At 32.7% G+C, this 16,599-nt stretch overlaps 2 protein-coding genes and 2 non-coding genes across 5 annotated transcripts; all 4 read left to right on the plus strand.

Moving 5' to 3' along the window:
- Positions 1-1,382: 1,382 nt before the first annotated feature.
- Positions 1,383-7,915, plus strand: LOC112517162 (NEDD8 ultimate buster 1). The gene is made up of 11 exons (XM_025124512.1): positions 1,383-1,722; positions 2,787-2,909; positions 3,050-3,146; positions 3,593-3,628; positions 4,142-4,329; positions 5,278-5,380; positions 5,497-5,678; positions 6,187-6,264; positions 6,534-6,636; positions 6,713-6,806; positions 7,458-7,915. The coding sequence occupies exons 1-11, from the start codon at positions 1,430-1,432 to the stop codon at positions 7,769-7,771; spliced, it is 1,611 nt and encodes a 536-aa protein (XP_024980280.1). The 5' UTR covers positions 1,383-1,429; the 3' UTR covers positions 7,772-7,915.
- Positions 7,916-8,388: 473 nt separating this feature from the next.
- On the plus strand, positions 8,389-8,507 carry LOC112517533. Its single transcript, XR_003069718.1, has one exon. It is a non-coding gene; the product is annotated as a U5 spliceosomal RNA (small nuclear RNA).
- Positions 8,508-9,409: 902 nt separating this feature from the next.
- Positions 9,410-9,570, plus strand: LOC112517513. Its single transcript, XR_003069708.1, has one exon. It is a non-coding gene; the product is annotated as a U1 spliceosomal RNA (small nuclear RNA).
- A 3,808-nt stretch (positions 9,571-13,378) lies between these two features.
- On the plus strand, positions 13,379-16,253 carry LOC112516837 (phosphopantothenoylcysteine decarboxylase subunit VHS3-like). 2 transcript variants are annotated; one of them, XM_025124072.1, is made up of 4 exons: positions 13,409-13,537; positions 13,618-13,701; positions 15,569-15,627; positions 15,706-16,253. In XM_025124072.1, exons 2-4 carry the CDS (start codon positions 13,624-13,626, stop codon positions 16,046-16,048), a joined length of 480 nt encoding a protein of 159 aa, XP_024979840.1. In that variant the 5' UTR covers positions 13,409-13,537; positions 13,618-13,623; the 3' UTR covers positions 16,049-16,253. The 2 variants fall into 2 exon arrangements, with proteins under 2 accessions (XP_024979839.1, XP_024979840.1); XM_025124071.1 differs by having other exon boundaries at positions 13,379-13,701.
- Positions 16,254-16,599: the final 346 nt, after the last annotated feature.

Consider the following 16,599-nt stretch of genomic DNA (forward strand, 5'->3'; position numbering starts at 1 on the left):
AGATAATAATTAGTATTCAATGATTATCCTCAATATATTTTAGATTTTTATATTTAAAATAAGATATTTATCCAGTATTTGATTATGTTTATCAACAATTACTTATACGAATTCAAACATGGAATTTTAATAAGTTGTACATACATACAATTTACTTGTAATCTTGAATTTTAAATAATAAACATCAATAAATAATATTTAATACATAAAAAATAATTTTTAAGAGTTTTTATCAATTTATTTTTAAGAGTTTTTGTCAATTCCATTATAATATAAAATAAATACATAATAATTTAACAATTATATTTTTATCAGAAAAATATAAATATATGAATTTATTCTATATTTTATATTTTATATATAGATATCATCATATCATTGAAGATTGGTACAAAAGTATTTCATTACTTTTTATTTTAATAATATATGATCAACTCGTTGGTGCCAAAGAAAAGAAAAGAGTTTGCTTTGTGACTCATAACTCTAAAGTAATAACACTTGACCACCCCCTATACTTTGATCAATTTTCATCATACAATGTTACTTTTTCAAGTTTTACACTTTAAGTCCTCCTTGTTGTCGGGTCGTTTTTTATTAAACATTTCACAAGTCATAATGACTTACTTGATCGTTAAGCAACACTTATTTTATGTTTAATTTATAACTAACAATCGAAAACAACTGAACAAAATAAGTAATCACATATCTGTTGTCTACATTAAAGTTATCTCATTTCAGATATGTAGTAATAGAATAACAAAACAAAAATATATATTTAGAGAAATATATATCGACCATGCATATATACCTTTGATTACAAGGTATAAATACATGTAAATAATCATTGCTTTTTATAAGTATATGAACACGTTAATTTAAGGCGAAAGATCATGTAAAAAAAGGAAGTTATGATAGAAACGCAAGAAGAGATCTGAACACTTTCAATTTCATGAACACCCATGAATTCCATTTTAGAAAAGAATTGATTCGAGATGCTTAAACATACCTAAGACAGAAGAACAAATCACTTCTTCTGGTAGTGGCTGTCCTCCCTATCGCCCACCCAATGTTTACTATCAAGATTGGTTGCATCTTAGTGCATCTCATTAGTATTGACATTCAATTATGATTGATCAAAGGGTGAAAATCTCTTCTTACGCTTCTCATCATAACTTTTTTTCTCATCGGAACCCAATCCTTTTATCTAGTTCATGATAATAAATTATTGCTTCTTTGTAATACTTGAAACATGAGGGGTTAAAATAGAATATTTCCCAAACTTGAAGGTACTCATGTGCAATATAACCATAGAAATCTTATAATGACAAGTCAAGTTTCTTCAATATCATCATCTTCTCCAAAAACCCGAAAACCCCCACAAGACGTTGTCGTTTGTGTATTTCAATCTGTTTCACTCTGCCACATCGCCATGGCTGCAAAATTGAAGATAGCAGGGGCGTGGTCTGGTGTTTTAGAGGCTGAATTGGAAGCATGGACTGTGCCCTTATTGAAAGAACAAATTGCTAGTCGATTAAACTGTTCAAAAGATTCTATTAACCTTATATCTGCAGGGAAAGTGCTTCGAGACGATGATGGAGCCCAGAATCTGATCGAATTGGGCGTCAAAAATAATTCTAAGATTTTGGTCACGAGGGTTTCGCCTGATCAAGGCAAGGAGTTGATTGCTGAAGAGGAGAAGTCTAGCAGGCTTCAAAGACTCAAGTTCGTATCGTTTCTTTGTTTTGATCATCTTCTGTTTTCAATTTATGTTTTCTGATGGGTTATTTGAGATTTATTTGATTTCTTATCGTCATTCTACAGTGCTTAGAGCTTATCAACATTTTAATTTGGGAAGTCTTTGGTGATTTAGTTTTGATCTTGTGGATGGATCAATCGCTGGCTTAGACTTCTGATATTAAAACCTAGAAGATTTCAAATTCCAAGTTTACATGAATTCATTTAACTTGTATTTGTAAAGCCTGTTCCTAATTTAGTTATGTGATCGTATTGATTTTGAAGTATAAATGTAGGCAATTCGACTCTGAAAAGTCTATTGAAAAACAAATGTATCAAGAAATTGCAGGGCATTTTCAGCAACTTCCATTTTAGCTTTAGACAGAATGCTTAATTGCTAAAGGGTCTTGATAAAATCATCTACTGAATGAATAAAGTGGATCCCATATAGCCTATAAATGAATTTATCCCAATTTACTTCCAATTTCTTGTTTGAACAGATTATGATATGTAAGGAATCCTTCCTTTTGCTGCTATTATCACTATCCGATGCTTGGTTTCTAGTCACTTAGGGTGCGTTTGGTATGCAAGACATGACGTGGCAGGATGGTACAAAAACTTGGCCCACGTTTATATACTAGAACAGAAAATTTGTTGTCCCACATTTATACTGGGACAAGATAGGACATGAGTGGGAGAAAAATGCATTTTTCTGTTGCACCAAAATAGGTGGAACATAAAATCAGGGAGATAAAGACAAGATTAGTAAATTACTAAACTATCTATGTCCAACTAAAACACTAAAACCTTCAACCATTCATTCACCCTCTTACCTCAGTTCCCGTATATCCAGTCCAGCCCCTTACAGTCCTATCCAATCTCGTCCGCATACCAAATGCACCACTCACTTCATCATCAAACCCTAAAGATAAAATTTTATTAAATGCGTCCTTCAACCTTCTTCAAGAGGTTGATGCATGCAACCATGACTTTATCTTGGTTACAAAGATAAACCGTCAATAAACTGCTTGTGACACCTTCAAATTTTACAGGGCTGCTGCTACTTCACTGGCCAAGAGACATGCTGATGGTTTGATGCCAGTTGAAGACTTCAATCTTGAGTTGGAGAATCAGAGTGGAGAGAAAGTGCAGTTGGGATCTGAGAACGATCAACGGTATGATCAATTTAAGTGATGGTACAGATGGTTTACACAAAACTACAATGGGAAATAAAATTTGTCTTTTATCATGAAATTATCAAATTAAGGGGTTGTATATTATTTATCGACTCTGACCATAAACGGGAAATTGGCAGTGCACTAATGATGGGGCTTATGTTTCACGGAAAAGCAAAACGATTGGTCAAAAGTAGGAAGTATGAAGACGCGATGGAAGTTCTAACTATGGGAGAGGTTAGTTTTCACTTCTTTGCTCGTATTTTCTTCTCCTATGTGCTGTATTACATCTACTTTTTCTCAATAAAAAGGTAGAACCTTTTTCGAAGCAGAAGCGCTCAAATCCGTACGTAGAGGCCAGGTCTGCATGCGTCTCAACCCAGCCCCTACTTTCGAGTGGGATTTACTGGGTCTGTTTGGACTTTAGTTATCCTCTTTTGGGCCCTATCTTTATTTTTCTTACCTCTAGTAAATGGGAATCCACCATCATAATGACTCTTTTTATACCATATTATGGGACTCACAAAATGAAAATGTTAAATGACCAAGAAATATTGGACATTGGTTTTCTTCACAAAACTACTCTTTCATTTACATATTTTTTTCTTGTGATATTTGGTGATTTGGTCATGTTCAACCCCTAACTGAAATGCATCTTAATAATCCAAGTGGCTCTTTTGTAGGAGGCTTTCTCGCTATGTGATTCCAAGGTTGTTGAGGTAAGCCAACCATTATTAAAGGGTATTTCAGTCATTTAACTAATACCAAGTGGCCTCTGGGATAATGGCACCAGTCGAATTTTGCAACATGAAGGTTGTGAGTTCGACTCTTTCTAGAGACATGGGTGTGTGAGTTTGTATGTTGTTTCAAAATAAGTCATTTGATTAATAGTCACACACTTCTCCTAATATTTACTTTTTTGTAAACCTTTTGATGAGAAATTGCTTATGATATTGATTTTGGTCTGCACAAGATTCTCCCCAGACCCTAACTCCGAGTGGGATATCATGGGGTTAGTTTGGTTTTGGGCATAAGGAGTATATAGAAAGTTCTATTCTATCCTTTGGGGGTAGAGCTCAGGTCTGCGTCCATACACCCCTCTCTGACCCTGCTTTTGAGCAGGATATAATGGGTTTGTTTGGTTTGGTTTAGTCAGTACCGACTTAATTTGTCACATGGATGTATGATTTTACCATCATACCTTCTTTTTACATCTCTTCTTTTGTTTCCAGCTAATAGACAATGTCCCAATACTTCAAATAGATATGGTCTGGTGTTATTTTATGCTCAAAGACATCAGCAAGCTATCTGTAGCCGGAAAACGCCTTGAAGATGCTCGAAAAGGAATTGAACGCTCTCATGGGAAGCAATCTAGTCGGCTTAGAGTCCTTCATGGAAATTCCCATCCGGAGCTTGCACTGTAAGAGACTTTATTTACTCCCTCTGCTTCCATTATCAAGAGATGCACTTTCGCTTGACCACAAAAGGGGCTCCTTTAACTTCAAATTTGACATCAATGTTCTTTTAGTTTCGAGAAATAACTGATAAGTGACTCCTAATCAAAAGATAAAAAGACAAATTTTAGTTTAAAAAAATAGGGCAAAATGCATAAAAAATGCAACGAAGTTTGCCTTGGTTCTAATTTAGAGTAGCAAAGATTTTTTTCTCAATCAATGTAACAGAGTTTCAAAATTTCCTATTTAATGTAACAAAGTTTGAAAAAAATCTTGTTTTTATTTTGACCAGTCATTTGCAAATCTTGTAACATTTGATGATGTGGATGTCAAGTTTATTGTCCACTTCGCCATAACCGTTCGTAAACATTTTATAAACCTTTCGTAATCGGGTATCCACGTCATCAAATGTCACAAGATCAACAGGTTATCGGTCAAAATGGGTACACAATAGGAAATTTTGGAACTTTGTTACATCGATTGAGAAAAAAAAAATCTTCGTTACACTAAATAAGAACTAAATCAACTTTGTTTTTGACCAAAAAGAATTGATAACATAATTGCATCTTCCACCACCATCTCCTCTCTTTCGTCAAAACATCACTACTGCAACTATCTTCATATTCCCTTTCTTTCTCTGTCTCTCTCTATATATATGTATATATTTGTATAGGCGAAGGGTCGTGTGTGAAGGAGAGTTAAGATGAGAAGCGTAGGAAGGGGATCTGGACCCTTGATCACCTTTAATCTCAAACCCACCCATGAATGTCGCTTGATACAGGGACCTGGTGCATCTCGGTGCATCTCGTTCTAATGTGCATCTAAGGGTGGAGATCTCTTCTTACGCTTTAACTCTCCTTCTCACCGGAACCCAGTCCTATATGTATATTAATGACACTATTCTTCTGGTATAGGCACTTGAGATTGGAGTTGCTGGAAGGTATAGTGGCATACCATAGTGGTGATATCGAAAAGGCAAAGAAGTCACTGAACAGTGCTAGGAGTAGATGCTTGCTGGTTCGTTTTTCTTGATTTCTGACTTCATTTTGAAACCGATCATTTAACTTCAAACTTATGCGACGTTTTATATGATCAAATCTCGTGTGGGTATATAATATGTTATTTAATTGCAGCTCCAAGTTCCAGATGAGGAATTATCGCTGCTAATGGGGATGGGGTATGGGGAACGTTCTGCAAAAAGGGCACTACGCATGAACAATCAGGATGTTGAGCGTGCCGTTAACTTTCTTGTTGAGGAAAAAGCCAAGAAACAACAGAAGATTGAGGATGACATTCGACGAAGAAATGAAATCATGTAAGTATTTTATTTCCTAAGAAATGGTAGAGAATTACTAGTCATATTCTTGACACTACAATAAAATCGGCTTTAAATATGTCTAAATGTCATGATAGACTGACTTATATGAGTTAAGTTTATTGGACAGAACAATTGTGCGTTCTATGTTAAATTGTTACAATAAGTTTATAGGAGCTTTTGCTCTTCCTAACAATTCTAACAAGGGTTTAAGATACCTTTGAAATAAAACTTTCTTCAAGTTCTTTATTACATTAATTGAAAAAGTGTCTTATAAAAAATGTGTTTTCTCTAAAGTGTCCTATAAAAAAAAAGTTGATCCTAAACAACTTGTTAGGATGCCCAAACACGTCTTAACATCTATTGTAACACTTTTATATAGGACACACAATTGTTTAGTCCTATAATGCGGTCTATTAGGACGTTTAGACATATTTAACGTCCTATAAAGCCGATTTTGTTCAAGTGTGAAAACAAAATTTCCGACCTTGATACACAACAACCACAGGGAGCAAAAGAAGTTCGGTGTTACACCGCTCAAGAAGGCCGTGGATCTCCAGAAGTTAAAGGAATTGGTGTCAATTGGGTAAGCTTCTTGATTTTCTTTCATTTTTTTGCTTTATTCTTATCTAAACAAGATTTTTTCAGCACATGAACCAAAAACGTTTTCGTGCAAAATTTGGATTAAATGATTGAACTTTTGGACCATCGGACTTTTCTTTTTGTTGCAGAGTGTGATGTTATTGTTGCAAACTCGTTCTGTTTTATTGCATTTTTGCAAGAAAGATGGTTTATTTGCAATACAAGGCGAGTATAATGGTTTGATTAAGCTGATATGGTTTTTGATATTGGCAGTTTCGACAAAGAACTTGCTGCAGAGTCTCTTCGAAGAAATGAAAACGAAACTCAAAGGGCTCTCGATGACTTGACGAATCCCGACACTAATTCTGATATACAGGTAACAATTTGGGTTTTTTTTTTCACTGTTAACTTCTTGAAGGAACAGCAAGTGTTTCAACTTGAAAATTTTGTAGCTTTTTATTGAATCACGAAAGAAGAAGAGATTACGTCAAACCGGAGATGCTGCAATCGAGAAACTCACTTCCATGGGGTTTGCAAGAGAAACAGGTGACACTAACCAGTATCTTTGTAAATCTTTTTGTGGGATGTACCGGGTTCGTATGGTTAATTATAAGCTCTCATTGAGTTAGCTCGTTTTGCCCACGTCCGCAAAGAATCAAGCTCTTTCTGAATCTTTTGAGACAGAGGAAATGTTTGCGGATAGGGATGTTAAAGAGCCGGGTTGAGTTGAGTAGCAGGTCATTTGAGCTCGACTCAGAGAAAATAATATCATGCTTGAGGTCGAATACTTTTTCAATGTTTGAATTCGAGCTCGATAGTTAAACAAATTTAAGTTATGCATTATACTTAAAATTCAAGTTTTATAAGCTAATATTTGGGCTCGAACTCGAGATCATTTAACTCGTTTATTGGTTTGAAAAATGTATGCTTAAAATGGCTTGCTCAGCTCGACTCGAAAACTCTAATTGAGCTCGAGTTGAACATTGATGCTATGGAGCTCGACTCTGGTTAAACGAGCCTTATTTTGTGTTCGAGATTGACTCGAGGTCGAGAATTATCAAGCTCGATCTCGAGTAGCTCGCTAAAAGTTCGAATTGTTAAACCCCATGTCTGCAGATATATAGATTTTGTTTGGTTTGATTTGTAAGCAGAGTGCTGGTACGTTCTTTTATAATGTTTATTTGTTACGATTGGCAGTCGTGGCTGCTGTTCGTGCCTATGGAACCGAAGAACTGGCTCTAAATCATCTACTCGAGGAGAGTGTGCCAAACGGGGATGCACCAGCCAACAACATCGGTAGTACTAGTGGTGGAGGTCCTTTAGGTGCCGGTGAAACCATCCCAAATGACGGAGATCTATCGAGCTTTGAACAGGAAATAGATAGGGACGTGGAAATGGAAGAGGAACTTACGGAAGATTTACAAAGTGAAGATGCGTTTTCGGATTACGACATGGAACTTACGAAAGAAACCGAGGCTATAGAGGAGTATTTAGGGCTCGTATCGGTGTAATTGTCGAGATTCCGATGCACATATGATATTTGTACATGGTACCTCTAGTTTCTAAGTTATGTTGGATGATACATTATTTAGCGTTTAACGAACAAGACTTATTATTAGAAAATGAAAACATATATATTGGGTTTGATTTGATTTGATTTGATTTTTCTTGATCATCTTTCATTTCTTTTGTTTGTGCGCTAAAAGGTTGACTTTTTAGACCATCGTACTTGTCTTTTTATCACACACAAACCATCTTTCTTGCACCACGGGCCTTAAATAATATAACTAAGGGGCCGTTTATTAAACGCTTATCCGGTAAGTACTTACCGGGTAATTTTCCTCACCGGATGAACATGACAAATTATAGCGTTGACTCCTAATGCTAAACATTTACCGAGTACAATCTTACCCAATAAAATAAATTATAATGTTGACTTCTAATGCTAAACACTTACCGGGTAAGTATTTAGGTAAACGGACCCTAACTGAAGTGTTTTTGAATGGTTGAAAATGCACAAAGCTAATGTGGAGTTGAAAGGTGCTTTCCCACATTGCCAAGTGAATGAAAATGAGGAGCCAATAGCAGATGCATAAAGAAGGCCCTCAACCTGCTTTCAAAATCACGCAGCCATGCAATGAGCACAAAGCGAACTATTCTTTCGCCTTTTACTAAAGAATACCGTGTGCTCGTTGTATAAAGTGGCATACGCTTATTTTTGAAGAGGTGTTTCTTTTTGTGAATGCCTCCAACAATTTCTAGTTTAAATAAAAAATTGATCTTCAAACAATAGGTGTAAATGTAGTGTTTATACAATGGTGTTTCATATATGAAATGATTCTAAAAAGCTCTTGATTTGTGCGATTTTTTAAAAGCTTGTGGTTATCTTTAAATAGTATAGATAAACAAACAACCACTTGGATAAAGGGGTGTAAAATGATACGAGACAACTCGAGATCGAGTCGAGTCAAACTACTCAATACTCGACTCGAAAAGCTCGTAAGATACTCGATTATTTTATATATAATTAGTTTTAAAATATAATCAGTTTTTATAATAAAATTTGTAAAATATAAATAATAAACATGTCCTATATTTTTAGATATTTAAACAAAATTATGCATTTTATAATTATAAAACTTAATCAATTATTTTTTTATTAAAATCAAAATTAAAAAAAGACGAAGAAAAACTATAAAAAATGTTAGTGAAATTGTCCCATATTGGATGATTTTTACTACTCGCGAGTTTTCGAGTCGAATTCGAGCTTGGAAATTGGGTTTCGAGTTTGAGTCGAGTATAGCGATACTCGAGCTTGACTCGCATCATTTACACCCCTAGTTGGATGTAAAAAAACACCAAAATCAAACCCCATAAGGATAAGGACGAGGATGGTTATTCCTGGCTTAAATCATTTAGAGCATCTCCAATGGAGATTCTTATGAGAATTCTTTTTTGTACTTTTTCTTATCATATCACTTTTATTTTACTAAATTAAAACCTAAATAAAAGTCCACAATAGTAATTCTTATAAGAACCTGTTTTATGGGTCTTATGTATTTTTCCAACATCAACAACACATTAATGGTGCGATGAAACACGTAGCAATTCTAATCCCTATATAAAAAGGTTGTTATATAACTTAAAAGCCGCTTAACTTGACGGGATCAATTGATGATCAACAAGACTCATGGTCTAGGTTGATGACCTCTATTGCGTTTAGGAGGAATGTCTCACTAAGGTTGGCCCAAGTGGTCGAGCCTATATCATAGTTTATGACAGTGGAGGCCTATGTTCGTGCAGCCCTTGTGCAATTTCAAGCCGAAGAATTTTCAAGCTTCTATTTTTATTTGATTTATCATGTTAATGTATTTCTCCTTCTAAAATGGTCCCAAGAAACTATGATATCCCACTGCGGCATATATTGAGCTAGCTTACATTGAGCTAGCCCAAAACACCATGATTGCCCAATGTGGGCTATATTGAGCTAGCCTATGCCACCTCCTCTACCCTTTTGGCATCGTCTCCAATAGAATCCGACATACATTGATGTGGTTGCTGCAAAAGGGTAGTCTGCTATACAAGACCAAAGGACGGACAAATTATTAGCCTTGACGGGTTAGTTCAACTGACAATAGAACTTGGGTCTTTAGGATTCCGAAAGCCACCATGACCAGTAACATGTTTTGGTATCAAAACATTGTACATGGACAGGTCCCTCTCCCTCACTTATCTTTGTCAACCATATTTTTATAATAAAGCTCAATCTAATCTGATACGTTTACCTGATCTCACGCTCTATATAAGATGGTAAACAAAATCTATTCACATTAGTTGACAAAAAGTTGTTCAGAAACTAGTACAACATAACACTTTCTCAATATTTAAAGTGACAAACAATATTTAATTCTATCACAACTATAGAAGACAATGAAATTTAAAAATTAAAAAATTAAGAAATAAAAATAAAATTTCAAGAAATATATTGAACATTTTAACACTGTACTTAAATTTGAAATATCTAAAATCAAGTAGTTGTTGGAGTTGAATGTAATATTTTATAAAGATTTTAACTTTTGATACTGTATTTTAGTAAAATTATAGAGGATGTGTTAAAAAAATTCGCATTTGATCTTAAAAACATCTCTAACAGATTTTCCAAAACCAAGATTAAAAGTCAAAATTTACGAGAAAAAAATATGTTTATCTCCGACATTTTTTCTATTTTTGAGACTAGAATATGAATTATATTATTAAAATATTCAATACAATTTATAAAAAAAATTAATTTTCTCTCATAAATATTTAATTCCAAGGATTTTTATTGGCAGGATCATTAAAAAATATTTCTCTTTCCTAAGTAATTGTTTTTGGGGAATTATCTAAATTTGAAGAATTTCACCATTTCTTTGCTATTTTCTTTGTTTTGAATAACGTTTTGAAGAATCTGTTGGAACAAAAATCTTTAAAATCTTCATATTAAAAAAATCAGAGCATCTCCAACAAATTCTCTACAACCATTATCTATAATATCTTTGAAATAGAGAACCAAAAGTCAACATCTTTAAAAAATATATTTAATTCCAACAGATTTTATATTTCAGAGATTTCAACATTTATTATATTTATTAAAATATATCTATACTATATTATAAAGCATTTGAAAAAAAAACTACTAAATACCATTTTTTTATGCATAAAGTACTGTATATTGATGCATATTACTTAAAATTCAAGATTACAAGTAAATTATGCATAAGTATAACTTATTAAAGCTCCATGTTTGAATTCGTGTAACTAACTGTGGACAAACATAATCAAATAAATGATAAACATCTTATTTAAAATACAAAAAATTTAAAATATAATTAGGATAATTATTAAATTCTAATAAAATAGATAATTATTATTTTTATAAAAAATTATATATTAAACCAAATATAAATTACTTCATTACCTAAACCTAAATTAAATTATAATAAAAAAAATTAAATTTAAAAATGACATAAAACCATACTACAACATCAACTGAGATAAATAGTTAATTTGATACTAATATCGATATATTTTTGTCAATTTTGTTATGATATTTTCAAATTTATATTTTATTCAAAAATAAAAACATCATCGCTTTTTCAAAATCACACAAAACCATACTACAACATCAATTGAGATAAAAAATAAAATGAAATATTAAATAAAATGTATCCCGTTGCATTATGTGAGTACCCTTCTAGTTATAGATTTATAGACCTATTAATTTAGAAAAAAAAAATATTTTATAAAATAATAAATAATTCTATCTTATTTGTAGAAATGAATAAACAATTAACTTCTCTCTCCACACATCTATTTTTAGAGAATTCTCTACACTTACGACTGTTTCTTTATTTTAGATAACAATATCGATAATAAAATCGTTATTTTATTTATGGGTTAAATACATGAAATAGCAACCTACTTTCATAAATTTTCTTATTATAACATTCTATTTTTGTTTTTTCTTTTATTACAACAATGTACTTTTAAATTATTTTTTTATTAAGGCATCACATTTTAAAAATTTTACTCATTATAGTAATAGGTAACTTGTTACCTTTTAAATCGGTTAACCCCTTATTTTTTTTTTTGCTTGTGTGGCTTTAATGAGGTGATGTGAATGACACATCATTTGATGACTTAATTAAAATAAAAATAAAAACCTATTTCAAATTATTATTAGTGATTTTCATTTTCATTGCTATGATTTAAAAAAAACATTTAATTTTTTTGACTTTTTCTTATTAAGTTGCATACAAATTAAATATTTTAGAGTAAAATATTTCTTAAATAAATATGCTACATTATTTTCGAGATATATTTTGTTTGTAAAAAAAATTTAACCCTTCTTATTTTATGTTGTTAAAAAAATACATATCTTTTAAAGTTATCTCGAAAATGTTAACGAAATAAATTGTGTTTTATAATTTTTTAATAATGTTATATTAATAAATAATTCAAAAAACTCTAATTAATTTAATATTTTTATGGGTCTTGTAAAAGTTTTTGAACAAATATAAAATATTTCTTTAAAAGATAATATTTTTTTAGTAAAAAAATGAACAATTCTTATTTTATTTTTTCAAAAAACATATATTTTTTAAAAATATTAGCGAGATAAATTGTCTTCTACTAGTTTTATTAATATTGGTATATTAATGAATAATTTAGATTTTTTTAATTCATTTAATATATATATATATATATATATTATATAACATGTAAAATATCAAAATATTAACATTAAAAGTACATTGTTTAATAAAAATTAGTAGATGCTATAATAAAATAATTTTGAAAGTACAGTGTTGTAATAAGAAAGTCACATTACTATAGTACATGTGGACAACCTACGTAGACAATGGGGTGACATGGAAACCTGATATAATGTATAAATTTAAATCAAAAGGTTATCCAATTCTATAATGAGTAAATTTTTCAAAGTACAATGTTTTAATAAAAAATAGTTTGAAAGTACATTGCTGCAATAAGAAAAACTGGAAGTACAATACTATAATAAAAAATTTATGAAAGTAGATTATTATTTGATGCATTTTGCCCTTTATTTATTGTAAACAATATGTTAGAGCATCTCCAACAAGTTTTGTATAACTTTTCTAAAATCGAAATTTAAAAGTTAAATTTTTTTCTAAAAGATTATATTTAATTGCAACATATTCTATATTTTAAAGATTCCAACATAAATTATATTGTCATAATAATTATTTTGATTTTATCATCATAATATTTTTTATAAAAACTTTATATAAAATAAGAATAATTTAATTTCATTGGTGGAATTGAATAAAATAATCATTTTTGTCTCTGTTTATTAATTTTTAGAGAATTCTTTAAATTTATTTTTTTATATTTTTACTATTTTAAAGAACATTATAAAAAAATTATTGAAGTAATATAAAAAAGTTTTATTTTTTATTTTAGAAAATTTGTTGAAGGTATTATTAAAGATTTATCACTTTTAGAGAAATTTCAAATTGCCCCCTAACTTATAGACACTTTTGCAATTCACACCCTCACAAAACCCTAGAACACTTGTTTCAAACGAACAAAAACCCTTGGTCCCAACATCAAAATCAACCTTCCGAACCCTAACCCAGAATCCTTTCCTTCACAATCTTTCTCTCTCTCTCTCTGGTTTTATTACCGTTACCCATTTCTTAGACCAATACTTCTTCAATTTCTCCCAGTTAAAAAAGTATAAAAGCTTCGGTTTTTAAGTGGGTTATCGAGATTATTTTTGTGGATTTTCGCAATGGACGTAGAGAAATCTTTCACCTCTGATTTGGGGGTTTTGCAGAGAAAGATGGCTTCTTTTGCTGGAGTTGTGGCTTTTGAAACCTTTTTGGCTGCTCAGATTTCTCTTGCTTGCCTCGTCATGACGGTATAAAATAATATTGAATCCTTTATTTTCTCTTTTTAATTTTGGGTTTAATTTGCTAAATTATTGGTTAATTGACTTTTACTTGTATTTTGCTATGTAATTGGGGTTTTGCTTCCAGGGTTTAATCTCGCAATCTTTGTGTTCTCTTTTACTCATAATTACTGTGCTTTCTGTGTAAATTATTTGGTTGATTTTACTTGATTAAAAGGTTTGCCGTGTCTGGAGGCCCACCAGGTGTTTGATGCTTGGATCTTATGTAGTTTGGACCAGATTTGTTTCAAGTTCCTTTTCTGTTGGTTATTATGAAGTTAGGTTTTGCTGCAATTGAACTTGTTCCCCTCTTTTAGATTTGTGTTTGACTTTTGTTGATGAGAGTTTGAAGTTTAGTCTAATTTGTTCTTCCTTGTTTTGGAGTCTTCTTTACTTCTAAAGTTAACAGTAATCGGCTTTTTGAAACATCAATCGTCATTCTTGTGGAACTGCTAAAAGTTCGTAGTTTGCAAAGAATGAATTGTTTCGGATAATATATTGGAAATGTGAATGCAAAGTTTATTGATAAATGAATAATACATGTTTTTAGGCTAATTGAGGTTTCCTTGTTTTTGGGGTTCCTCTAATCTTGAAGTTAAGAATTCATCAACGATTTTGAATTATTTGTGTTGCAAACAACATGGTTCTCTTGAAAATACCCCAAATCATCTATCTTTGCAAATTGTCCTTTTCCATTTTGACACGAACGAAGGTTGTTTGAGGGATGACTCAATCGATAAGACCTTGGTTTTACCCCCAGAGGTAATCGGTTAAAGTCCCAGGGCCATTGGAGGGTTTGCCCAACTGATAACTTGATGGCCCCATGAGATTAGCCGAGGTGTGTGCAAGCTTTCCCCGACACCTGCAGTCAACCAAAAAGAATGAAGGTTGTTTGCAATGCAAAGTCAGTATGATGGTTCAAGATACCAGTAATTCTTAAACTTGATGGTCTTGGCAAGATTTAGGTTTCTTAAATTGGGCATAAAAAGTTCTTCTTTTGAACTTTAGCGAACTTATATTGCTGCTAGCTAGCTTCATATGGATACAAAAGCAATTTTTATGTTCTTAGTTCCTCTCACTTTGTTTGATTCTTTTTCTTTCTATACTTTTGACCACTAGTGGTATTGATATAAAGATGAAAACTTGTGTAGTGATGGGATGCTTAGAGGTGTAAGTAAAGATTATGTTTTGGTTCTACTATGCAGCTAGAGGTTGGTGGAGAAATGGAAACATCTATTTCCTTATTTGACTAACTTTATGATTGATCTTTTGGACATTGTGAACATCGAGTATCTTCGGTCATTCACTGGAATTTATTCAAAAAATGAATTTCTGCTTTTACACCAGGTTGGTTTCGATAGGGATTTGATAGAATTTGGATCAAGATGTTCCACATTTCTTGAATTTTATGGCTATCATTTTTCATGATTTCTGGTTCTTGCTTTTTTGTTTTTGCTTGATATTTCTGGGTCATTTTTAGTTCCAAAGATTTCTTTTCCATTGCTTAATATTCTATTTAGATCAATGCACAACTCATCTATCCTCCTGTTGCATATAAACCAAACCAAACTGACCGAGTAAATCCCACTCCAAAGCAGGGTCTGGGGTGAGATGCACACTGACCTGATATCTACTTCAAAGAGTAGAATCTCCTGCTGCATATAAACCAAACCAGACTGACCCAGTAAATCCCTTTTGAAAAGCAGAGATAGGGGATGAGATGGGCGCATACCGGACCTCTACCTCAAAGAGTAGAGCCTCTTGCTGCATATATTCTACTAAATTTACTATATTTACATGTTCTTTTCACTAAGATCCTGTGAGTTTGCACCTGCAGACAGGATTTCTACTTCACGATGCACATACATTGGCAAGTGTGATTGGAAGTGATCGAAGGTAGTTCATGATCTCCAAACAGCTTTTGTTTTCTAGTGGGGCGGTTTGAATCAGAAACTTTGATGGAAAATTTTGCAGGTTTCCTTTTGCTGAGCTTCACAAGAAGGGCACAGCTGAAGCTGAGGCGAAGGATGGCAGTGACACAGAAGATGACGATGAAGACGACAATGATGCAGAGGAGCCCGATGATGAAGATGGTGGAGATGAAGATTTCTCTGGTGATGAAGGTGGAGATGACGATGATGATGATGAAGGAGATGCTGGGGAACCTGAGGCAAATGGCAATAAAGGCAGTGATGATGATGATGATGATGACGACGAAGATGACGATGACGACGACGACGACGATGATGATGAAGAAGAGGACGATGAAGATGATGATGATGAGGAAGAACAACCACCAGCTAAGAAGAGAAAGTAAAAGGGGGTAGATCTTCCTCTTAAGATGTTTGATTATGAGGTATGCCCAAGAGTATGTAGTAGGGAGGGTTTAACATTTTAGTTTGGTTTTTGTGCCATTTCAATTGTAGGGTATTTAACCATCTAAAACCCTTGTTTCCAATGGTTATCATGCCTTTTTATGCAAAATCTGAGGTGGGATTTGTGTAACTCAAGTTACTGTCAAATGTTGGAGTATTTACAAAAACAATCGCTCGACCATTTGAGGCAGATAACAGGTTTGCATATAGTTGTCATCTCACCCTCAGACTCTATTTTCGAGTGAGATGTACTGGGTTCATTTGGTTTAGCATGGTCAAATGTTTCTTGAGTTCTTGTCATTTGAAATTTTGAATGGCAGGTTCCGATGCCATATGTTGATTAAGTCAACTGTTTTCATGAAGCAAGTCTTGCACCTAATAGCCTTTTGCACATACCTTCATCTTTAAGGTAGGGAGATGATCTTACCTTTTCTTTGGGCAGAGATCAGGTGTGCGTACATCATCGCTTCCAGACCCCACCTCTTTTTGGGAT

Source organism: Cynara cardunculus, assembly GCF_001531365.2.
Source record: "Cynara cardunculus var. scolymus isolate 2C chromosome LG 8, CcrdV1, whole genome shotgun sequence".
NCBI lineage: Eukaryota > Viridiplantae > Streptophyta > Magnoliopsida > Asterales > Asteraceae > Cynara > Cynara cardunculus.